At 42.0% G+C, this 26162-nt stretch overlaps 1 protein-coding gene across 1 annotated transcript; it reads right to left on the bottom strand.

Annotated features, from left to right (window-relative positions):
* Nucleotides 1-856: 856 nt before the first annotated feature.
* Nucleotides 857-25921, bottom strand: OLFML1 (olfactomedin like 1). Its single transcript, XM_032240618.1, has 4 exons — nt 25647-25921; nt 25277-25406; nt 22897-23185; nt 857-2766 (listed from the first exon to the last, which is right to left on the bottom strand). Exons 2-4 carry the CDS (start codon nt 25403-25405, stop codon nt 1976-1978), a joined length of 1209 nt encoding a protein of 402 aa, XP_032096509.1. The 5' UTR covers nt 25406; nt 25647-25921; the 3' UTR covers nt 857-1975.
* Between the last annotated feature and the right edge of the window lie 241 nt (nt 25922-26162).

The following is a 26162-nucleotide window of genomic DNA, read 5'->3' as shown; positions in this document are numbered from 1 at the left end:
TAACAGGCTTCCTGGAGAAAATGTCTTGATCTGAAAGAGTGATTCTATCTGCAGGGATTTAAGGTAGGTACCAGGGTGAGTTGTTAGGGACAACTCTGCCCCGAGGAGCTGTCAATCAAATTTGTGCCAGGTGGAATCCTGATAGCACCTTTCAGGCAACCTCCCCTCTGTGCCTCCAAAGTCCTGCAGCTATGGTTGCAGGACTCACTCCTGTTGATAAATCCACCTCACTATCTTCTGTGAGGCAGCCCACATTCCTTATATCTGTGAAACAGGTAGGTAATAGGCAGGTAATACCACATTTATTTATTCATACCTGTCTCATTCCACAAAGGATTTGGGCTTTCCGTACCATTCTGTTAGAACTGTGGGTAATTACACTGTATCCATGGGTTTAGTAATTCTCCTCTGCCGAAGATCTACTCAAATGCTATGGCAAAAAACATTTTCTCTTCACTGCCTGTGGTCCCAGCCTGGGCTTGGCAAAGACAGGAAAACAGCTGCAAGCACACAAAGCAAACCTTCTCATGTGATCATCCTGGAAAGACAGAGGCTTCAGCACGTGACACAGACTGGCACCAGAGCCTGCACTTGTGATTTGAACTTAGCTGAATTGGACAAACACGTGAGAAACACTGAGGAAGCTCCTGTCAAGAGGCACGCTGCCCTCTGTGCCACAGGACATGCCTGCTATGGCAGAGCCACTTGCCTGTTGTATGGCTTCTGTCCAGATTCCAGAATATTTACCAAGGGCCTCAGTGTGCTGGGAATCATTCACAGTAAACCTAATACAAGCAACACTCCCAGAAAGCTTTTATGCCTAGGGTATGTGGGCAAATATAACCTGATGAGGTGATTTGCTCAGTGTGACTTTTATTGAATTTAAAGCAAAAAGAAAGAGGACAGCAAGACAAGAGGAGGCTAGAGTTGGTGTTCTCACCCTTAGACTGGTTTTCTGGAGGAATTATTGTCTGAAAGCCTATTGAAAGAGCTTGTGTAGACATGAAAACTGGCTAAAGGGACGGACTATTATTTTTAGGCTGAAATGGTGAACACATTGACTATAAAAGACAGGTGAACAAACATACATATTTGATGCTTCCTTGGGCAAAGACTAAGGGATTTGTAGTATTTTCCAGCTCTATCTTTCACTTTGTAATTGTGTCACTCACCTAAACTCTAGAATGACAGCTGTAAAGACTTGTGCCTGTTTCACAAGGGTGAAATGAGAATTAAATGATGTGCAAACACTCTTCACCTGGAAAGTGACATTCAAATGTTAATATTTTTACTTTATTGTTATGCCCACCTTGATTAGTGGAAGGACAGGGCTAGGGGAAATAGAGATTAAACCTCAATAAGAAATAGTACTTTAAGCCAGGTGTGGTGGCACATGCCTATAATCCCAGGTACTTGGGAGGCTGAGGCAAGAGGATCTCTTGAGCTCAGGAGTCTGAGAGCAGCCTGGGCAACATAGTGAGATCTTGTCTCAAAAGCAAAACAGAAGAAATATTAATAGTACTTTAGTTGGCCAGTGAAAATGGGAGAATGTCAATAGACATTTGAAAAAGAGGGAAGAGTTCAGCAAAGGCCCAGGGAGAGAAAAGCCAGTGGTATTAGGGACTGGCACACAACTCTAATTGTGGCAGGGAAGAAAGCAGAGTTACAAAATGCTGGGGAGCAGTAAAAGAGAAGGCTTGAAGTAAGCTGTATCAGAATGTGGTCAGCCTTGAGAGCCAGAAGCTTTGGGTGAGTAATGGACATTGTTGAAACTTTCCTAATGACGTGCTTTCATCTAAGCTCTTGGAAGATACCTAAGGCGGTGACATCTGGAAAAGGACGCATATGTGTTTCCATTTCTACACACTCTTCCTGTGTGTGATTTTAGGGATACTATATTGTGAAGGGCTGTAGCCTCAATGTCCTGTAGAACAGCTGCCGAAGACACAGTGCTCTTTCTCCCAGCTGTCATACATTACTTCAGATGCAGCTTTCTTTTAGTCTGGAGTTTATAAATGATCTGGTTTCCTTCATTCCAGGCATAGAGCTGCTTATCTCTGGGGTTGTAATGGATCATGGAGTGACTTTTCGGTCTCTTGGGGAAGAACAAGTTGGGCAAGTCGTCCTCACTGATAGTGCCCAGTGGATCATAGACACAAGTGATGCGATGAGGGCCCTGGCCTCCAGAACTGTAGACCACATAGAGAACCCCACACAAGAGGAATGAGGCTTCAGCATCCTGGCTTCTGCATGGGGTGTCCCATGAATGTTCCACTCCCAGTGTGCCCGGCTCAATCTTTGTGAGAACCAAATGGCTATGAGTGCCTGGCCCAGAGTGGATGGCCCAGAGCCCATGTTCATCCACAGCCAGGTCAATGTAAGTTGAGGGGGAGTGCTGGTAAACCAGTGCTCGGCCTACCCCTCCTGGGAGCAGCATTCGATCTTCCACAGTCCTCTTCTGCAGGTTATATTTGATTATCTCATTAGAAGTTGCTTGATTGTGAAAAAATAGAAAACCTTTATATATCACTTGGCCTGTTCCCTGCCAGGAAAGTGTTAGGATTAGCTTCCGAGGAGCTGGCTTGGTGTTATCCTCCGTGAATGCCCGTATGTTTGCAAATTCCCAAACAGTGTTGTTTCTGGATCCAATTAACAAGTACACCTTTGGAGAGTTATTGACAGCATCTTTCATCCAAGAGCCGTGTGTGTCCATCATCTTCTTCACTATTTTCAGAGACTTTATGCCCATCAGCATGTTGTCACAGCCTGGGCAAACAGGAGAAAAAGGAGAGATTACTTTATAAACATGAGCTGTCTGCTTTCTAGAAGGCTCACCATGCTTGGCAAATCTTGTTTCCTTTCAGGTCTAATACTGGTAGGGAATATTTTCAATTCTACTGTGACTTGACAGTCCTTAGAAGAATTTCTCTTGGAAAATCCTAGATGGAACATGCAACATAGGCATGCATTTTGTTTCCTTAAAAAACAGGGCATTTAAATCCCGGCAAGAAGCCAAGCCTATCTTTCACCTCTTTATTGCCACAGATTGTTTTTTCCTTAGTTTCTATAATAGTTATTGAATGTAGATCAATCACAATTCATGGTGTGCCTTGATGAATGAAAGAATAAATAAATAAATGGGTCTCTGTTAAGAGACTTGCTATCCAGTTCTAAGAGTCAGCATTTTATTCACTTCAGGATATGAACAACTATTTGCTATTTCAGAGACCCTGTTCACTCTCCAGAGCACTTGGGATTGACACAGTGAGAAGGACTTAGGTGTGAAGCCACTAATTCAATTTCATTTACCAATATTTTATTGTAGTGTGTACTTAGTTTATAATGCTCCCAGAATGGTGCTAAGTATTGAGGATAAAAAAATATAATATCAACCCTAAACCTCAAGGAGATTATCGTTTAGTGAAGGATTCTGGCCCTTAACATGACTACAACATTATAAGAGCTCTGTTTATTTATTCATGAATGTATGAATGCATTTAGTTAGCAGACACTGGATACCTACAAGGGGCAAGATAATGAGTGAGGTGAGGTATTATGCACTGCGTTACAAGGATAAATTGGGCATGGTTCTTTCTTATTGGGTACAGGACTATCTAGAAGATAGGGAGTAAAGTGGAATTTTAAGAAGGCTAGAGAAGGGAAATGTCATGTGATACAGGGAAGAGTCTGCATTTGATTTGGTCCTTGAAGGATAAATGGAGTTTTATACTCAGAGGGGAGAGGAGAACCATTCCAGACACAAAACCACTTTCAGAAAAGTCCTCTAAGATTAAGTAAAGAAGTGTAGAGTTTAAACCAATACAAGCTAATGTTTGATACTGCTTCAAACTAGATATATAAAGCAAAGTATAGTTGACCTTTGAAAATGAGCTTTAACTGTGCAGATCCTGTTAAAATTTTGATTCTCTTCTGCCTCTGCCACCCTGAGACATCAATGCCAACTCCTTTTTTTCTTCTTTCTCCTCAGCCTACTCAGTGTGAAGAGGACGATGAGGATGGAGACCTTTATGATGATCCATTTCTACTTAATGAACAGTAAATATATTTTCTTTTCCTTATGGCTTTCTTAATGACATTTTCTTTCCTCTAGCTTACTTTATTTTAAGAATAAAGCCACAGTGCTGTTTCTCCCAGCTGTAATGCATTACTTCAGAGGCAACTTTCTCTTTGTCTGGAGTTTGTAAATAAGAAAGAACCAGATCACATTCCCAATATGTGTTAATCGATGTCTATGTTATCAGTCAGTCTTCTGGTCAACAGCAGGCTGTCAGTAGTTAAGTTCTGGAGGAGTTAAAAGTTACACATACATTTTCAAATGCACAGGGATCAGCACCCCTAGCAACTGTATTATTCAAGGTCGTAGACTGAAGCTGTCTCTATGCCTGGAATCTTAAGGGCCAGGCTAAGAAATTTGGATTTTATTACATAGATAGAGAAATACTGACATTTTTGATCAGGAGTGAAATAAAGGCTGTCAAGACTGATCTATAAGGTTAAGCTGGAAGTCCTGTGTGTGATAGACACTTGGGAGGTAAACCAAAATCGGGGAAATCAATTAGTAGATTATTTCTTTAATCCAAATGGGATGATAAAGGGTCTAAACCAGAAGAAAGGAGAAAAATGAAGTAAAAAGAAGGAGTTAGATTTTTCTAGCTCCTCAGTACCACTTCAGACTACTATTCTTCCCAGCTACAGCAAATACTCTTCCTTTGTAGTATTCTTGCTATGTGCCTCATGTTGTCAACTCCTTCCAGTCTAAATCATTGGCAGTCTCCAGGACACTATCCTATAAGCATGGAACATGTCCACCTCTTCAATTCAATGAAACTTACTTTTAAACCACGTTAGCATCCTCCTCCAGTGACTATACTCTGAATCTCCCCATTCCCCACAACTATTCCATATCTGAAATCTAAAACTCTAATATCCCACTCACTGCAATTATTCTTCCCTTCCTCACTCCTTTGCTCATGCCCTCCAGTCCTTGGCCTCTACTTTATCCCAGGTCATCAGCCCTCTCTTGACCTCACTTTCTTTCCTATTCCGCCTAAACCACTGTAATAGCTCTCTCACCAGCATCCTCACCCATCAACCCCAGTTATGCCACAATATCCAGCCAACAAAAGTCCCTGGCCCAGGATGAGTTCAAACATCTGCCTCTGCCCTGGGGCTGAGTGTTGATAGTGAAGGAAAATCTCACAGTGGTGTATATGGGTGCCACTACACATAAGGAGTCTCCAATGTCAGCTGAGCCCTAAATACCATACTGGTCTTCATGGTTAGCCCACCATCTTCCACATAATAGCTATCTTATATCTTCCCCACCCTGCCCCAGCCAGTCCCTTCACCAACAGTAGATTAACTCCTTTGAAAAAATAAATACCATTAGACATGAACTCTTTTCACTTCCTGTCTCCTCACTTATAAACTTTTCTTCAGTCATTCCCTTATTGCTATACTCATACACATCTTAAAAGAAACTGTGTCATTTCTCCTGTCCCAGACTAGTATATTAACTTGTACTGTGATCTCGTCCTTTCTTGACTTTTTCTAGACTTCCTTGATGAATTATCCCCTCTCTGTTATCTTTAATTTCTCCTTCATTACTAGATTCTTAGCCTTAGCTTATAAGCATCTAGCCTATATTAAAACAACAATTCACCTTCAATTAGGCACCTTTTTCTAGTTGCTTCTTTATCTCTTCCCATCATTTTGTAGGCAGCTTCTCCTGCAGAATAGGCTTTATCTGTATCTACATCTTCACATCCCATTCTTATTTGAAACAGGGTCTTACTCTATCAAAGGGCTAGAGTGCAGTGGCATGATCTTGGCTCATAGCAGCCTCAACTTCCTGAGCTCAAGCAATCCCCCCACCTCCTCCTCCTGAGTAGCTGGTACTAAAGACGCACGCCACCATGGCCAGCTAATTTTGTTTGTTTGTTTGCAGAGATGAGGTCTTACTATGTTGCCCAGGCTAGTCTCGTGCTCTAGGACTTAAGCAGTCCTCCTGCGTTGGCCTCCCAAAGTACTAGGATTACAGGTGGGAGACACCACTCCCAGCCAGTTCTGGATTTCTTGTTGGGACTCCCTTGTCAGGGCATCTGTTGTGAGGCGAGCAGTGTTATGGAAGCAGAGAGTGGTGGTCTTGGTAGGAGCATGAAGAAACTTGCAGGTCTACCCCAAATTCTGCTGAGGTTCATATTATGGTAGGAAACAGTAGTCTTAATAAGAAAGAGCATAAGAACCCTGGGCTTCCCTCATTGACTTCTGGGTATAAAGTGTTGGAATGATAGATAGAGCATTCTGAGGAGCTCCTTCAAATTCTTTGAAAGGCTTTGGTATAAGAAGCTGGATGTGGACCAGGGACCATGGCTCACACCTGTAAGCCCAGCACTTTAGGAGGCCAAGGCAGACAAATCGCTTGATCTCAGGAGTTCAACACCAACCTGGGCAACAGAGTGAGACCCCCATCTCTACAAAAAAATACAAAAATTAGCCAGGTGTGGTGGCATGCACCTGTAGTCCCAGCTACTCAGGAGGCTGAGGTAGAAGGGTCACATGAGCTCAGGAGGTGGAGGTTGCAATGAGCCAAGAACCTGCCACTGCACTTCAGCCTGAGTGAGAGAGCCAGACCCTGTCAAAAACCAAAAAACCAAAAAAACCCGGATGGGTCAGCAGGTTGTCATTTTCTTAATAAATGCTTGGGTTCTTAAAGCCCATTGAAGGTCAGCCGGAGTCAGAGGACAAGAAACAGGATAAAGGAAAAAAGATTGGACAGGAGGAAGAGAGATGTACAGTGAGATGAGTCCCAGAGGTTCGGAGGTAAGCAAGCATGTTAGCAAACTGCTTGTTATCTGCCAGCTGTGTGGGTAGCAGTCCTATCATGCTTTCCATGTGACTATTATACTTTCTCATCACCCTGCAAGCCTCCGTCATACCCTTCTCAGTCTGGCACAGAGAGTTACTGCTTACTCTGTGAGAAAGCAGAAGCAGTCTGAGGAGAACTATACCATATCCTGCCTGGATTACTGTAGCAATCTCCTATGTGGTGTTCATGCCACCAACCTTGCCTCCCAGTCCAAAGCAGCCAAAGGTATGCTTTTAAAATGTAAGTCACATCGTGTCCTTTGCCTGCTTGAAACCCTCCATTGGCTTCTCATTTCACTCACAGTGAAATGGACAAAGCTCAGGTCTTTACCTCCAAAGTCACATGTAAGCTGTTTTCCCACTGCTTCTCTCTCTGTTCTCCCACTCCTTGTCTCCCTTTTCTCCCCTACCTTGTTCATTTTGTTCCACCACATGGCTTGTACAATTGTGCAATTTCTTAGATTGTACCAAACACACTCCTGCCTCGGGGACTTGGCACTTTTTGTTCCCTCTGCTTGGAAACAAATATCTGCATGGCTTCCTCCCTTGCTGCCTTTAGGCCTGTTCTCAAATGGTCCTTGATCGTTAGGCCTTTTCCCATCACCCTATAAAAAAGGCAACCCTCTTCTCCAACTCTCTGGTGACTTCTTTACCCTGGGTCATTTTTCTCCATAGTGTTTACTATCTTCTGTCTGACATATTTTACATTTGTCATTAGCATATTATTGCTTGATTCCCCTCAAAAAATGTAAATTCTATGAGGCTATAAGCTTTGTCTTATCTGTTTCATTCACTACTGTGTGCCTTGTTCCTAGAGTAGCATCTGGCACACAGTAGTTCAGTATTTTCTGAATGAATAATGAATTTTCAACAACCAAATCCACAACAAACTGCTCCTGACCCTACATTCTCTGCTGTCCTTCCTGCATTCTTTACTTTTGCAGTGGATCTCTTCCCCTTTCACCTACTCAAGAACTTATCGCCTGAAATTATCTTCCCTTTCCTACCTCAGTAGTCTGTTCCTCCCTGTTGGATCATTCAGTAAATCATCCATCCTGGAAAAACATACTAGCACGGTCCCATTTCTCTATTCTGCTTTCTATTAGAACTCCTTGAAAGAGGCATTTCCTCACTTTTGATGATCCTCTAAGCCATTCTAATCAGACTTCCATTCTCCACTGGTCTAAACTCTGCTGCCCATTTTTCAGAATCCGTTTCTCTCAAGGTCCCCAACAACCTCCATGTTGGAAAATCCAAGGGTCAGTTCTCAGGATTCATCCTGATCAACTTTGAAGCAGAACTTGATTACTTGATCAGTACTTTCCCTTGAAACCCTTTCTTCCCTTGATTCTGGGGCATCCCCTTCATGTATATCCTCCCACCTTTTTGGCTTGCTTTTTCTTGATGTCCATTGCCAGTTCTTTCTCATCTTCCTCTTTTAAATACTCTGTCCTCAGGCCTCCCCTTTTCTCTATCAACAATCACTTTCTAAGTCATCTCATTCTATCTCTGAGACCATGGAAGTTCTAAATAATGATGACTACCAACTTCGAATCTTTAGCCTCTATCTGGATATCTACTTAGTCCCAAACCCACTTATCCACCTGCTTACTCAGTGTCCCTACTTGGATACCTTCAAACTTAACCTGTCCAAAGCAGAACTCTTACTTTTATCCTCCAAACTCTCTTTCTCCCTAGTTTTCCCATTTCAGGCAAGAACCATAAACTAAGTTTCTTACCTGGAAATCCTTGATTTCTTTCCTTCTATTCTCTACCACCAGCAAATCCTGATAGTAAAACTTCCCTTTAAATTATAATGTTACATAGGGCCGGATGCAGTGGCCTATGCCTGTAATCTCAGCACTTTGGGAGGCCAAGGTGGGCAGATCACCTGAGGTCAGGGGTTCGAGACCAGCCTGGCCAACACGGTGAAACCCCATCCCTACTGAAAATACAAAAAATGAGCCAGGCATGGTGGCACATGCCTGTAATCCCGTCTACTCAGGAGACTGAAGCAGGAGAATTGCTTGAACCTGGGAGGTGGAGGTTACGGTGAGCCAAGATTGAGCGATCGCACTCCAGCCTGGGTGACAGAGTAAAACTCTGTCTCAAAAACAAAAAACAAGAAATAAAAAAACCTAAACCCTTGGCCTAAGGAATCTATATAAGGTGGCCCCTACCTTTCTCTGTGACTTTACCTGCCATCTGTCTCCCCTTGCTCACTGTGTTGTGATTACATTGGTTGTCTTCGGATCCTGCCAATGTGTTTCTGCTTCGGGCTCTTGCACTTGCAATCTTCTGCCTGGAGTGCTCTTTTTCTTGATCTTCCCACAGTTAACTCCTACTTAGCCTTCAAGTCTCACTTTCAATATTATCTCTTTAAGAGGCTTCCTCTGACCATATTATGCAAATACGTCTACCCTAAAATTATCTACTGTAGCCCTTTTTTTATTTCCTTGAGATCACTTACCATACTCTTAATTATTTCATCTGTTTTATTTGCTAGCTCATTGTCCTTCTCTCCCGCTCCTAGACTCCTTGTTTCTACTCCTTCATCTTCATGGATATTGTGTCCTAACTCAGTGAGTTGGGTGTTCATAAATATCTGTTGAATGAATTAAAAAAAATAGCCTCATTTAAGCAGATATTTTTCTAAAGTCTAAATATTACTGCACTTCCGGAGTTCTAACTGCAGGCTCATCTTAAGTAAATAATAATTTGTAAAGTACTTTAAAGCTTTTAAGATACTTTCAAATCCATTATTCCATTAAAAAATCTGACCCAAGGTTTTCATGAAGGGAACACATGGCAGAAGTGGGGGTGGGATTAACCCTAGCTGGGAAGAGTCGAGTGTCAGAAAGTCAGTCCTTTTAGTGGTCATGACATCACTGGCTGCTTCCGGGGACACAGTGGCCTTGCCTGGCTCATACTGTGGTCAGAGCCAGACTTGGAGGCAAGCTGCAGAAGTCTCTCAGCCATCAGCTGCCCCCGTGTTCCCCTGCTAACATGCTTCATCAGCCTGAGGGGTTGCTTTCTTGTAGCCTCTGGGTCAACATTGTCCTGGGTCAGCCTGGGGTATAGGAAGCCAAAGCCCTGCGGAATGTGGAGAAATCTGGGACAACAGGGAACCTTATGTATTGCAGGAGCAGCTAACAGAAGAACCCCCTGCCACACTGCGCTACTGGGGGCCGTAGGCTGCAGTGTAGAAGGATGAGGAATGAATGATCTGCTCTGCTTGCCAGGGCCACCCCTCCACCTGAGCCCGAGACACCTTTTCGGTTTCCCAAGCCTAACCTGTCTCATGAAGAGCCTCTGCCCTTCCCTGATTCTATGCTGATCACAGAGGATGAGTAAGATTTAAGCCTGTAAGTGACCATAGAGGACATTTATGGGGTAAGAGGGTAGGTTTATTGGCTGTGAGAAAAGCCCAAAAGCTACACCTATTAAGGAGCAAGCACAAGGTCTAGAGAAGGTAATAAATACCTGACAAATATATCTGACATACAGCATGTTTGGTACTGTGCTAGGCACTTTACATTAACTCGTATAATTCTTTCTTAAGGTTTTAAAATTTATTTTATTTTATTATTTTAGAGACAGGGTCTTGCTACATTCACCAGGCTGATCTGAAACTCCTGGCCTCAACCAATTCTCCTGGCCTTGGCCGCCCAAAGTGCTGGTATTACAGGTGTAAGCCACCATGCCCAGTCCTATATAATTCTTTAAAAAAAAAACAAAACTCTTTAAAATTTTATTTTTAATTGACAAATAATTATATATATTGATGGGGGATACTATGGTGTTTTAATATATGTTTAAAATGTAGAACACATATAATTCTTATGATAAGTTTAGGTGGTAGATATTTTAATCCCCATTTTCCAAATGAGAAAACATTAAGGCTTATATAAGCTACTTGGAAAGGTTACACAGCCAATAAGGGTGGGGATGGGGTCCTCTGAGCTCAGTCTGAGCTGGGAGGCAGTCAGTCAGGACCCCTCTAGCTAACCCCAAGGGCATGGTGGTGTGTATGTATGTGTGTGGTGGGAAAGGATGAAGACCATCTAGGTGTACAGAAGGGTGGATGAGAGCAGTGGGCCTTCTGGGATCTAGTCACAGACTATGGGCCTTTATTAGGAAGCCCCCAGCCTACCCATCCCTCTTGCCTGAAGGAAAGTCAACAGGCTTGCAGCCCATCTACGGAGGGACTGTGTCTAAGAGCAAGGCATATTAATGTCTCACCCATAAGAAAATGTTCATTTAAAATATAGCAGAAATGGTTGGGCACAGTGGCTCAAGCCTGTAATCCCAGAACTTTGGGAGGCTGAGGTGGGAGGACCCCTTGAGCCCAGGAGTTTAAGACCAATGTGGGCAACATAGTGAGATCTTGTCTCTACACAAAAATACAAAAATTAGTTGGACAGGGTGGCACACCTCTGTAGTCCCAGCTATGTGGGAGGCTGAGGTTGGGAGGATCACTTGAACCTGGGAGGTTGAGGCTATTATGAGCTGAGAGTGCATCACTTTAGCCTGGGCAACAGAGGGAGACCCTGTCTCAAAACAACAAAACAAAACAAAGTAAATCAGTCAATAACATAAAATACAGCAGAAACCAACACAAACATGCTTCTTTCTCCCTCTACTCCTCCTTTCTAATGCAGAACACTTGGAGAAATAACAAAAGAGTCAATATATGGTTTTGGTCAGGGAAACATAGTTCTAGAAAAGAGAAATAGAATTCTGGCCACGTTCCTTCTCCTTCTCCTATTCCTTCCTTTGTAGACGAAACCTAGGACTTGGAGTCAGAGATGTGAGTGGTCTGAACTCAGCCTTTGGCACTATGTGTCTCCCCAAAAGTCCCTTTGTCAACCCAACCTTGTTTTTCCCAGGTGTAAAACAAGAGGTTTAGGTTGGATACTGTCTACATAATTTTCAGGGCTGATACCCTGTAAGTTTTATAAATTCCTTTTCTTTTGGAATTTGAGGATAATATATTTACAGTGTTCAATTAAAAGGGTATTTTAAAACTTCCTGCTGTGCTTCTCTGGAGAAGAGATAATTAGCAGGAAGAAAAGATTGAGGAAGGATGGGAAATAAATTTAAAACCTTTGGGTCCAGCCAAGATGCAAATTTTTTTAACAGAGACAATGACATGCAAGGTTTCCCTGGCAAAGCAGAGAATGAGAATCTGGGTTTCCCCCTCAGGCAGAATTGCAGAGAAGCAATTAGGATAGAATTTGGCCCAAGGCCTCACAGTAAATTCATACACAAGTATCACTTATTTGAATCTTTTAAATACTTTTCCCCTGATTTAATAGCAACACTCTCCAAATTTGGTGAGACTTATTCCTTTATGTGGGAGTCACTCAATCTGAGGTAAGGATCAGAAACACTGGTCTGGCTGCTGTTGGAGAATGGCTCGTGGCTGGGGAAGGACAGAGGGAAAGCAGGTAATGAATTTGTGAGTATAATCCAGAGGAGAGCTATCCGAATAGTGATGGATATAAGTCGTTAGAAAAGGAGCGGTCAGTTCATAATAACTGATTCCATTGAGGGAACCAGGTAATACCAAATCAGACTCAAAGATGGGGTGATAGGGTACATGAAATTGCAGCAGAGAAGGAAAAGCAGGTTGGCTTGAGAAGAGTGATGAATTCATTAAAGAGGAGAGAATTCTCTTAAAACCCTGAGTACTAGACTGCCTCCTGAAATGCTGTCATAAAACTTGACTTTTTCAACCACCTGGATTGTAATCATGTTAATAAACATTTGTCAATACCTATCAACTGATAGGTAGAATGACAGGCACTGAGATGATGGCTTTCAGACTGGTAGTCAGTTATAAAATACCTGACAAATATATCTGACATACAGCATGTTTGGTACTGTGCTAGGCACTTTACATTAACTCGTATAATTCTTTCTTAAGGTTTTAAAATATTATAAAATATCATGCTATTACTATAAAATTGTCAGCATGGACTTATTGTTTGCCCACAGAATAAGTTTCAGATATCTCAGCACGGCATGCAGAGTGCTTAGTCAACTTCCTCTCTTGTCACTTCCTCATCACACTAGTCACTAGTCACCAAACCTGCCATGGCTTCCCACAAATTTTAGGTTTTGCTCAGACTTTTCCTTAGCTCACCTTTGCTAACTTGGAATACACCCGCTCATTATTCAAAACAAAATACTCTGCTTCTGCAGAGCTGTTGGTTGGCCATTTTTATCTGCTGAAAGCATTCTGTGCAGCCCCTTCCAGGGCACTTATGATGCTGAACTAGAATTGATTATTCACTTTGTTCCCCTGCAAGCACTTTAGACTCTATTTATCCTTAGTACCTGGGACACAATATATATATCCCTCACTAGTCAACTTATTGCGTACTCTCCAAACTTGGAAACTAATTAGATTGAGATTATGCAGAATTTGTCAGTGTCCAAACTTCCTATCCCAATTCATATTGTGCCAACCTGGAAATCGCATAAATTAGCAGGTGATATTTTGCTGAGTACTTTAGTGGATGGGTAGCAGGAAAACAGGAACTGTATAAAATTCAGTGAGCCATGGGGCAATTTGGTGTTGCAGAAGGGCTGTGAACCCAGGATTAGGGCTGAAACAGGGCCTGGCACACAATAACTGCTCTATATGTTGGTTTTAGTGAGTCACACAGAATCCTTTATTAAATCTATATCATAGGTTTTTCTAGATTTCCACACTAAATTCAGAGTATTCCATGGCACCCAGTCCTGAACACTAACAGCTTTACTGATAATAGCAATAAATTATGAAAAAGAAAATAGACTTGACACATGGCTTTTCACATGCACTCATGTATGTTGCCCAACAACATCAAGTTGACAACTTCAGTGGAGCATGTGGAAGCTGGGAAGATGTGTGGGGTGTGAGTGAGTCCAGCCTGGTTCCACCCTGGGGTCCCTACATCTGGAGTCCAACATAGACAACTTCCTTCCAATGCCTCCTTTTAGAAGAGTCCAGGTCTCCATAACTCCTTCCCTTAGTTCATTTTCCTCTATAGTACTTATTATATTCTATTTGCATACTTATACATTTATCTGTTAACATATTTTATTGTTTGGCTTTCCTCAATAAAATGTTAGCTTTAAAAAATGAAAAAAAATAAATAAAAGCAGGGGCTTTTTCTTATCTGTTTTTTTTTTTTCCCCCACAGGTACATGTCTTATTCTGGAATAGTATCTGGTACATTTTAATTACAAATATAGTAAATATCAATAGTTATAACCAACCTCAACAAAACCTCTTTGGAGGCTGAATAATTTTTATGACTGTAAAGGGTTTCTGAACTTGAAAGTTTGAGAACTGTCCTAGAGCATCCAGGCTTGTCAACACTCATGTAAAGTAAAGCATGGAAATGGGTCATCCTCTGGGGAATTTATTTTTTTGAGACAGGGTCTTGCTCTGTCACTCAGGCTGGAGTGCATTGGCATGATCAAGGCTCACTGTAGCCTAGACCTCCCAGCTACATTGTAACTGGGACTACAGGCACATGTCACCATGCTTGGATAATTTTTTTTTAATGTTTTGTAGAGATGGTGTCTTGCTATATTGCCCAGGCTGCTCTGGGGAATTTCTGATCAAACAGTTTACACTCTCTACCAATTATCTAACTGCAACAACATTGTAACCATTCCAACATTATAATTATGAACTTCTCATTTTTATGTATTTCTCATTTAAAGACTGAGCTGATTTTTTTCATACTGTTGTTTTTTTTTTTTTTCCCCTGTAATATTCCCAACTGAAAGGGATGGAAATGCTCTCAATTTCTAGCTGCGGTACTGCCATTCACCTATGTACAGTTAGAAAACACAAAGTCATTTTGATGTTTCCCATGGATTCTTTCTGTGAAGTACATCTCATTTCATCCTGTTCTTTTTATCCTTCCTCACCATGTGATGGGTCTAGGGTCTGCTTCCTGAACCTGAACTTTGCAGCAACTTCTTGCTGGTTCTTTGGTGACACCTCCTCAAAATTGTTAATCACACCAATGCCTGACTCACTGCTTTCATGTAGACATTTGCATATTTTAAAATCAGTGTTGATTGCTGCCTGTTTTCAGAAGCACTGAGATGAAAACCCTTATAAAGGTGTAACTAGAGGTCATAGTAGAGGGGTGAGCTTCAGAGCCAGACTCAGAACAGCAAAGTCTTAAAGTGACCAGGCTAAGTTCTAGGGACCTTGTGTGCTTCTGCTTTCTCTCTTAGACATCTGCCTTGATCATGAGGCCAGTCCAGGTTAGCCTCCTGCAGGAGCAGAGGCCACACAGAAGACAGCTCAATCACCCTAGCTGAGGCCATCCTCACCCAGCTGTTCCTAGGCAACGTGCCACTGACTGCAGGTGTACATGTGAACAACCCAGTCACCCTGTGGGCTCCTGAGAAATGATAAACGATTGTTGTTTGAACCTGCTAAGTTTTGGTATGGTTTGCTATGTAGCATTATTGTGGCAACAGATAACTGATAGAGGGTGGGGTGGAGATGTGAGTAGACATGGAGGCAGAGATGGATCTAGTGTGTCTGGGGTAGTGCGTAATCCTGTATGTGGCAGGAATGTGGGGAGAGGAGATGGGCTGTATGGAGCTCTCTAAGCCAAGGTTCTTCATCTGAAAAGGAGCTGTAATAGTATTAATCTAGCAGAGTTTTCATGGGCATCAGACAAGACGTCAGATGTAAGGGCTGAATGCTATCTCTGGCAAACGGTTCCTTCCACTTTCAAATAAACAATTCTTTCAGGTCAGAAAAGATTGATCTCCTACTGTGTTCCAGGCACAATGATAGACTTGGGGGAACACAGCATAAATGACAGAGGCATACATGAAGTATATTTTACATTTTCAGAATAGCAGGTGAGCTGGACAGAGCGCTAGGCAGATAGCAGTGGCACGAGAGGCTGAGGGAGGTTCAAAGTTGCCGTGTTCAATTGTTGGCTTCTTATCCACTTTTATGATAAAAGTAACCACAACACATATAGTGGACACCATATTCATAGTTTGTATTTAATTTGCAATTATTACTTTCATACTTAAACCAAAGAAAGCTAGGTTGGGCTGGGGTCAGGTTGTAAAGGACTTTCTTTATATGTTATTTTTTTGGGGGTTGCTTTTCCCTGTGGGTTTCGGTTGCCATTGAAGGGGATAAAGCAGCGATATGGTAACTAGCAAGATTACTCTGTGGCAATGTAGGATAAAGCCCTGAAACAGGGAGGAATGGGAGGCGGGAAGGTCAGCAAGGAGGCTTTCATAGGAATCAAGATTAGAGATGGTGAGAGAGCAGTGTAGGTGGATAGGGTATACTTGAGAGAGATTCACAAGGAAGAATCTACTGGATATGGTGACCAGTCAGACGAGGGCCAAAGGGAAGACTTCTAGTCCAAGAAAGTATTTGTGCGACTCTTCTGTTAACTGAGCAAAAAGTGGAGAAAGCACTGGAGTTTTACTGTTTAAAAGTCAGTGATGAAATGACAGGGAACTAAAAAACAAGAGGGTGGGGAAAGAAAATTGGACCTTTTTGGCCAGAGTTTAAAAGAATGATCTAAAAGCAGTTTGTTTGTACATAAGAATCATCATCAAATAGTGACTAGAAAAACTAACTTGGCTTTTATACTGTGACCCATGATGAGATAAGAAACAGCTAGAACTTCTGAACCCAGGCACTTACTCTCACAACAGAAGGCTCCTACCTCATGTGCCTCCCTGCCAGTCCTGGAGATGGCTTCACTGGGTTCAGCCTCTCTCTTCTGTGTCCCATCAGCCTCCCTTACTGCCATTCTGCTCTGCACCTTGTAGCCAGAATGAACCTCCTCTGAGCCCCAACACTTCCATGCTTATCACTACTCTGAAGACAGCACAATGGGAGAGGTTACTGTGTTCAGGAACCAGCTGTCTGGGTCGAATTGCAGCTCTGCCATTATTAGTTTTGTGACCTTGGACAAATGACTTATCCTTTAGTGTCCTTGTTTCCTCATCTATAAAACAAGAGATAATATACAATACCTATCTCACAGGGTTATCATGAGTATTGCATGATATAGCCCAGTGAAATATATAAAATGCTTATGGATTATGTGGTACATAATATGCATTCAGTAACATTAATTGCTGTTGTTCACATTATTCTGATTCCCTACAGCTTGCAAGTGTGAACTAGTTTAGCTCAGAGGAGCTTAGCTCATGTCTGCTCCTTTCATCACCTCTCTACAACTTCCTCCTTCACCTGAGCTCTATTGAACAACTTGTTCCACAAACACAGTGAGCCCAATTATGCCTTTGTGCTGCCGCACGCTGTTTCACTTTCTTGAACTGCCCTTTACTTGATCCTCCACTTAATTAGCTCTTTTCCATGATTAAAATTCAGCTTGAGGGCTACTTTCCAGATTCCACAATCCCCCCATCTACATGGCAACCTGACCATATCTACTTAATGCCTGCCCCCTGTGCTTTTGCGACACCCTATGACTTCCTCCATCAGAGCCATCATCACTCAGGATTTGTCTAGACAGCTTCTCCGCTTGGCTGTAAGCTTTTTGAGGACAAGAATGTTATTCTATCCCACATTCCATCTCTAATGCCTGGCACAATGCCAACATAGTTCTAGAATTCAGTTGGGCATTTGTTAAATAAACAAAGGAGTTATTGCAAGAATGAGTGGATGTTGAGAGCACCCGGAGCCACAAGCTAACCCTCTGTGAGAATCTGTAGTGATGGGGCTGGAGGTGTCCTCATAGACCACAGGCCTTTCAGATGGATAAACAAAAGAAGTGCTGTGTACACAGGCCTTTCTGAACCTGGCACAGAGACCCATGCGCATGGCCTTTCCAAGCGAAAGCACAGGATAAGCTGTACTGTATATACACCTCTAATGTTGCTGCCGCCATGAATGCAGAAACAGCTGGGTGCACACAGGCACATGCACGCACATGTGCACACACACACACACACACACACACACGGCCTCTACTTACACCTGCATTTATACTTTCAATCCCTTCTTTTGTGGGAAACACATCTGTACCAATAGTTATACTTCTTTTAATATTTTGTTCCATTCATCACAAACAAATGGACCTTGAGAGTTGGCTAACAGATACATTTTATTTGGTTAATAGTGGGGAGTTTTGTTTAGTTGTCTTGCTTTTAATGTTTTTGAATATGGGTCATGCACACTTATAAAACCTAGACAGATCCCAGAGGCTTTAAATATGCTGCAACAGACTTTGTTCTTTGAAACGTGACCTAACAAAAGATGTGAGTTATTTCATTCAGCAGGGTGAAGGTTACTTGAGGTAACTTGCATGCACCCTTGCAATAAAAGGAACTGGACGACAACAGGAAATAAAATAAAATCTGCTATAATGGCTTGTTTTGACTGCCTTGAGAATTTTTCTTCACAGGCTATTTATGAGTTAAAAAGAGGTTAATACTGGTATCCACACAAGAATGCGGCCTGTGGAATCTTCCAAAGAGTATCATTTGGATAAATTCTTGTTGTCTGAGGCAATGATTCTTTACCATAAATTATCAAATGCAATACAAAATTATATTTTAGTAATAATAGCTATAGTTCTAAAGACTTGGAATAATTTTAAAATATAAGTTAGATTATATTCTAATAGTGTTCACTCCTTTGTATTCTAAATTGTGTATGTGTGTAAATATGAGGAGAGAGAGGAAAGGAGAGTGGAAGAGTGAGACAGACGGAGTTAAAATGCTTAGATTTTACTTACCCCCAAAACATCTCTGAGGTTGAAGCCTCATGTGGACATCATTTGGGGATAATCTCTAAATAAAGACTGAAGATTTGAGAATAGCTCTATAGGGAATGGCTTAATTATAGAGCAATTTTATCTTATTATTCTCAATACTTGGTCTTTAATAGCTGCCTGAATAACATTCCTAAAATAAGTGAGAAGCACTGAGATCAGTATTATAATTTTCTGGAAGTCTCCTGAGATACAAGGTTAAATTTTCCAAGGAAGTTGCATCATCTATTCTGCCGCGGTTTATAACTCTCTAAGACAATGCGTACCTATGAATGAAACCCTCTGATCTGATCTCTGGTGATGCTTTCCTAGCCCATAATCCCATGGTGTTTGCACACAGAAGGGTGCTAACTTGAGACTTTAGGATTTAGTGGAAGGTCTGTAACTGGCACAGTCTCTATAGGCCAAGGTTAGAAGACAGGAAGATCAGAGTCTTCCAGGAAGAAGGCAGGTACAGGTAATTAGTAGCACCAGCTGAGCCAATCAGACTGAGGCACTGTGATAGGCAGAATTCTTAAACAGTCGCCAGGATTTCTACCCTCTGGAGTACATGCCCTGTGTAATTCCCTTCCCTTGAGTGTGGGCAGGACCTGTGTGTATGACAGGACAGCACTCTGGGTGATTGCATTACATTGTCAGACAAAGGTGAAGTAATTTTCCATATACAAATAAGGTCCCAATCATTTGACTTTGAAGTTATCAATAGGAAATTATGGGTGGGCTGACTGAATCAGATAAAAACACTTAAAAGAGGGACTAGGTGCCTCCTAAAGAAAAGCACTCTCCATCTACTTGAAGGAGCAATAGCTGTGCCGTGCACTGCCTATGGCAAAGAGAGGTTCTAAAAGCTGAGGGTCCCAGCCCTGCAACTACCAGCAGAGGACCCAGCTAAGCCATGCATGGACTCCTGACCCACAGAACCTCTGAGATAGTAAGTGTGTATTGTTTTAAGATGCTAAATCTATGGTAATTTGTTGTACGGCATGAGAACCGATATAGGCATAGTTACTAACAGAAATGGCAAAAAAAAAAAAAAAAGGAGTGTACGTAATATGTACAATACAAAACAGTGTGTAACAGGAGAATAAATTGGTATTCCGAAGCCTACTCCTAGATAGAGAACCTCTAAAAATAGTAAGTCAGGGGGGCACTAATCACACAGTTGTGATTGTTTCCAAGTTTGTCTTTCCCTAAACTAAGCTTTGCAGGGGTCTCTGCCATCATTATTTCTTCTGTAAACAATTTCTATGGCCTCCTCCATGGGAGGACATGACCTAGGTTCTGTGAATGCAGAAATGAAGATGTCAGTATTTGTGGAATGACTGATGAGTCAAATACATACAGACTTGTGTGGTTGGGTATGTGAAATGCTCCCTGGGAGGACTCAATGAAGTGCTCCAGGAGCACTATAGGCCAATCTGCCTGGCAGCCCTCCCTCACTTCTATCCTCTCCCTCATAGGTCTTCACAAATAATTCACAGCATTTTTGCATCATAAAGGATTTCTAGGAAAAAAATATTAATCATATATAATACATTTTAATATATAAATCAATATGCACACATACATAAATATATGTATATTTAAACTGCATTTGGGTAAGTTATGGTAGAACGAGCTGGAGATCAACTTGGATCACTTTGTAAAGGACCTTTGCTATGTAAAAAAAAAAAAAAGGCTAGGAGATTTGAATGGATTTTTTTGTTGTTGGTAATTGATGGTGAACAACAAAAATACGTTCTACACAGAGGCGAATTGTGATCTGTTTTGTGTTGTGGGAAGGTCTCATGACAGCAGGCGGACTGTGAGAGGCAAGAAAAGCAGTAAGGAAGCTAGAGCAGGATGCAGACGTGTCCTACGCACTCCTCCATCCCTCCTGTACAGCACAGGGCCCATCCAGTAGTGGGAGGCAACAAGTATTGGCTGATTTACAAACCAACACAGCATCAGATGTGAGCTCCAGAGATAACAGACATGGATGCAGCAATCTCTGAGAGTTCAGAAATGAGTTTTCATTTACCACAGAGTTAGGAGAGGGGATATTTCAGGACTACAGGGTCCGAGGGGCAGAGGATGGGGATTGAAAAAGCAAGTCCAGTCTCAGGACCTCTACTGAGCTCTACCTGGAATGGGAAGGAGTAATCTCAAGGCCTTGTGGGCTGAGAGTGTCCAGGGACCAGGAACAGCTCAGGGATCCAATTAAGCACCGCTATTCAGACTTAGGGTCCTGCCTGACCCCCCAGTTTGAAAATTCAGACACATTGTAGCCCAGGCCACATTAGCACACTGTCCTCCCCGTCAACTTTTTAGGAAGCCCCTGTTCATCCTCTGTTTTTCCTTCCTTCACACTCTGTGCTTATCCCCAGCTTCTCGTCTTCCAGGATGATTCATCTCAGAACAATGTCAGGCCCATAAAGGATTGCTCACTTGACCCATTGCTTCATATTATAGGCAAGGCACCCTCCTCTCTTTCTTCTGACTCAGGCATAAGATGTCTTCTTTTTTTCCAAAGCATAACTAACCCCTCTGCCTGTGTTGACAATCCCTATATCCACTCATTCATTTGTTTTAATTACTCACTGAAAACTATTTGTTGAATGCAGACACCATTCTAGGCACTGGAGACACAGCACTGAACATGAAACTGGGGTTCCAAGCTCTCATAGAGCTGACATTACAGATAGGGAAGTAGGAAATAAGCAGTGAGCCAATAAATGAACTAAAAGTTTTCAGAGTTATAAGTACTCTGAAAAAAAATAGTAGAGTAATAAGTTTCCCAAACTCCTTTTGAGTTTTCCATCTCCACATATTTCATACCAACCATTCAATGACCTAAGCCCAAAACTTGGAAAACATCCTGAACTCATCTCTGTCATTCATCCTTTACTTTTAATTAGCAATCCCAAAGCCATGTAGATTCTAACTCTCAATGGTTCTCAAATCCACCTGTTCTCTGTCCCATGATACTTAATGGCAACACTGTCACTTTTCACCCAAGTTATTGCAGCATTCCCTGACTGGCCTCCTCTCTCTAGTCTTACCCTCTTCCTTTGTATCATGCTCTTGTTAAAAACTGCTCAATGGTTCTCTGTAGTTTCTCCAGTGAGCATCACCTTCCTTCATTTAGCATGCAAGGTCTCTCATTATCTGGGTCCTTCAACCTAGTTTCCCTACTGTCACCTGTCTAAAAAGCTTTCACTCAGCCATATTTGCGGGCATACCTGTTAAGGTGTTACAGTACCCTCACGCCTTTGGTATATTTTGCTCTGACTTGAAGTACCCTGTGCTCATTCTTTTTTAACTTCTTTGTTCAAAACTCAGACCAAATGTCACCTTATGTAGGAAGACCCTTTTCCTTATAGTGATCATGAAGTTATTAGAAGGATTACATTGAGAAGATAAGTGAAACTTTTAGCACAACGATGACACTCAGCTTATATATCATTTCCCTGGTGGAGTTTCTTGTATTAGTACAGACATAATTAGCATGTAAATAAAGTCTTCCTATTTGCAATGAAAACATTTCAGAATACAAACCCTGAGGTGGGAGACTTGTCTCCCTCATTGTTTTAATGAAATAGATTCATGCACAGAAAATTTTTCTTGTCATTTGTGTGTTTATTGCCTGATACTGTTTATTATAATTTGAGCTGCTACACATTATTCTTAATGGCCTGGAAGTGATTCTGATGGATCACAAGATTAGACCACATCGCATGCATATCACCATCTCAGACAGCACACACAATAGTAATTCACTGCAGTTCCCAGCCCTGAAGGTTGGCTGTTGCCATTTCCAATTTAAGACTGTCTCTTGGTACATTTGCAGGTGCTCTCTATACCCTGAGTACTGGATGTAGAATCCACCAAACTGCCACTTTCCCTGAAAGAATCTGGGACCACACACCTCCACCAAACCAAGATTTATCAGGAGGTGGTCTCCTTGGTCTAACCTTTAGCACTGTAGCCTTGACCTTCTATGGAGTCTTTAGGTGCTCCATGTGAAAGAAAGAGTGGCTTTCCGAGAATGGATTTCCCTTTGGACACCTGTTCTCTGTACAGCTTTCTCTCTTAGCAACACACACAAAAGCATACACCTCCAGTTCTTACTCTCATTATTCTATGATGCTCCCTAACTGCTCTGAGTCTGTATGTTTCTGAGCATGATAGTTCCTAGCAGGGCTAGGAAAAGATGCAGTTTTCTTACTTGCATTCAGCAGAGTCCGGATCTTTCTCTCTTCTTCAGCTTCTTGAAGCAACTTTTCTGCCAGTGTCTTGTCCTCTGATTCTATGCACTCGTCAGCCTCTCGAAGGTATTGTATGTAGTCAATCTCCCGTTGTGCACGTTCAACTCTCAGTGCCAAGTTACTCACTGCACTCTTGTACTCGTTTGTGTGAGTCTGACATCTTCCCAGCATGACAGATATATTTTTTGAGAACTCTTGGAATTCTTGAATGTATGCCCTCGTTGCTTGGGTACATTTTTCCAGCCCTTGCTTCAGTCAGAAAATAAATTTGCAAATTATTGCTTGTTATTTAAATTATCCAAATAATATAAATAGCTATCATTCACAGAAAAAGATTAGAAAATTACAAATAATTAAATGGGAAAAATTGAAGTCACCCGTAATTACTAAATTCAAAGGTACTATTGATGCTTTAGTATATCAGTTTTTAAAAGTTTTCCCAGGCATTTAGTCATACATATATAAACATATGTTTTAAAATGTGATTTTAGTATACATATGTTTTGTATCTTTTTCACTTGCAGATACATTGTGAACTTACTTTGATACCAATTAATGTATACCTATACCGTAATTTTAATGAGAGCATTCCATTGAAATGATATCCCATTACTTATTCTGTTACTCTTTTTGATGTACATTTACATAGTTTTTAATTTTTTGTCATTCAAATGATGCTGAGAAGAAAAAAAAAACTTTGTATTTACATCTTCATCAGATTATTTTAAGGTAGATTTCCAGAAGATTTGTCCCTAGCACTTGGCACAGGACAAAGCACATAATAATATTCAATAAATATTTGTTGAACAAAAGAATAAACGAATGGGAATGGGATTGCTTGTTCAAAGACAATGTCTACTTAAAGCTTATTTGGCATAGTTTGTCAAAATGCTGTCCACAAATATAAAAATGTATACTCCAAACAGCAATATGTAAGACTGTTCATTTTGAAGGGAGAAAGATGGAGAAAGAGAGACACAAAATAATTGTCTAAACCCCTACCCTCTTTTTTCTTACCCCTCCGGGACTGGCTTCTCAGGCTGGGAATGCTATCACTCTGTGGTTGAGTGTCTGCGCTGGCCAACAGTGACTGCCACCTGCAACCTGGCTTCACCTCAGGTCAGGACTGTGGTGGGAATATCTACACAGATCATATCCTTGTCTTTTTCAAATCCACGTTCATAGCCATGAAGGGATTAGTCTGTACTTTATACCCTTGACAAGCTCTTAAAGTATTGAAAGATAATTTGCAGGGATTTGGCTGGCTTTACTGCCAAGGCAAGTCAGTGCTAAATGCAGAGAGATCCTGGTTGAGCAACATTTTGGCACTTCTAAGGAGGTGAGGCTCAGGAGGGAGCACGTGAAGAAGCACGAGAGGCCACTGGCCTGGGAACACTTCATCCACTGCCTCCAGGCCTCAGCCTGTTGGCTGGACACCCTTAGAAAATGTGTTTGGCCTGCTGTGTCGAATTACTTTACTCTGACTGTAACTAGAAGAACAAATAATTTGGACATGAACATTTTTCAGGAAAATGTAGAAAATAGTTATTAGCAATAAGGGTGTCTTTGAAAGAAGATAAATTATTTATCAATTTATCTTGTACAAAAGCAAGTCATTAAGTATGAAGATTCAAAGCCAGGGTGTGGCAAAGGCTAGGGTGGAGGGTTACAGTTGTCTCTGGGAGCCTGTCGAGGCTGCCAAAATGTCCGGTTTTGCACATTTTAATGAGGTGGTAGCCCAGATGCTTTCTTGCTGTTTAACATTGCTGAAATCTGCTCACTTCTAAATCGAAATCCAGTTCAGCAAATGAAACTAAGACTTAGCTTCTCAATACACTGATATCATGACTTTTTACAGTGACCTAATGGTTTATCATAAAAGACAAAAAGAAAAGCTGAAATCCACCATCAGCCTGAAACACTAAACATGAAGAAAAAGTGACCAACATTTTTAAGTTTCATATTTTAAAAAAATGAACTATGGTGAATAATAACATTTTAGGTATATACCATTATGCCAGGCAGTATTTCAGCTATGGATTAAATCTTCAGAATAAACCTACAACATAAATTCTACTATTATCCCCGTTTTACAGATAAGACAAACTGCCAAATCAGAGCACAAAGTGCAGCTGTGCTCAAGGTCTGGGAGTGGCACACTGGACTCTGGATTTGGGCTCTCAACTGCTAGACTACGAGCATTTTAAAGTATAACTTTGGCAATGTGTGTGTCATTTGCTCTCTGGGAGAAAGACATCCCAGTAGATAGAGAAGCATGGGTAAAATAAAGTGACTTCTGGGAGGCCTGGTCCTTGTCCAAGGGGTACAGATGCCACCTACCTCCAAGACTTGAAAGCGCTGGTAGATGTAATGCACCATGGCTGGGTCCTGGGCACACAGCGGCGGGGGCAGAAAAGCTTCGAGGAACAGAACCAGCCACGCAGAAGCTCCCCGAAGGGCCACCATCATCCTGCAAAACACCAAGCAGGGCAAGCTCTTACGCGGTGGCTCTTCTCAAAGAAGTCTTGAGGGTTCCAGTGGTGGTCTCCTGCTTTCTCTCTGCTGCTGTGACAAATCCTCTAAAAACAGCGTTTTGCACAGCAGACAGCAAAGTCCGCTTGTTATTCCACCCGATACATGTGCTCAGTTTGCCAGCTGGTGATCAAGTCCAGCTGTTGGTAAGTTGGTCCCTGAGGCCTTGCAGACTGACTTGTGGCAGAGAGCTCCCTGGGTCCAGCATCTGTTGCCCTCACTCTTGACACATGGGGACCCTCCCCAGGCTAGTGATTGCACGCTGCTTCCAGGCTTAACTGTGTGTGCGCTGGGCTGGGGGTGAAGATGGCTTCCCTGCCATTCCCTTCCTCTAGCTATTTCCTTTTTATTTTTGCTTTCCTCCTCCCTAGGGGATTCTGCAGTCCAATCACAGGACTTCCCCAACACAAACCACCCCCAACTTTCAAAGTTGGAATCTCAGTTTAGTTTCTGGCGAAATTTCCCAGGATCCTTTTCCCAGAAGCCCTATTGGGAGACCCCACCCCTCATCCAGACTCCCTTTGCATTCCTGCAGCTCTTAAAGGCACAGCCAGGAAAAATAAACATGGATCTACCACTGTCTCTGAACAGCCAGTGCACAGGGCTGCATCACCACTTGGGCAGAAAGGTACAATGGGCTACAGGCCTGGCCACCCAGGCTGGCAGCTGAAAAATCTCAGGATGGAGCTGAGAA

This window comes from Sapajus apella, unplaced genomic scaffold, assembly GCF_009761245.1.
Source record: "Sapajus apella isolate SASKATOON/1434 unplaced genomic scaffold, GSC_monkey_1.0 scaffold47, whole genome shotgun sequence".
Classification (NCBI taxonomy): Eukaryota; Metazoa; Chordata; class Mammalia; order Primates; family Cebidae; genus Sapajus; species Sapajus apella.
Note: the sequence above shows the minus strand (reverse complement) of the source record. Positions and strands in the feature narration are given on the sequence as shown.

Excerpts from the sequence above, each read along its gene's own strand:
- OLFML1 (XM_032240618.1), bottom strand. The coding sequence starts at position 25,405 with ATGATGGTGGCCCTTCGGGGAGCTTCTGCGTGGCTGGTTCTGTTCCTC. Across the intron at positions 23,186-25,276 it reads AGCGCTTTCAAGTCTTGGAG|CAAGGGCTGGAAAAATGTAC; the intron begins GTAGGTGGCATC and ends TTCTGACTGAAG. Across the intron at positions 2,767-22,896 it reads CCGGACTCTGCTGAATGCAA|GCTGTGACAACATGCTGATG; the intron begins GTAAGAAAACTG and ends CTGTTTGCCCAG.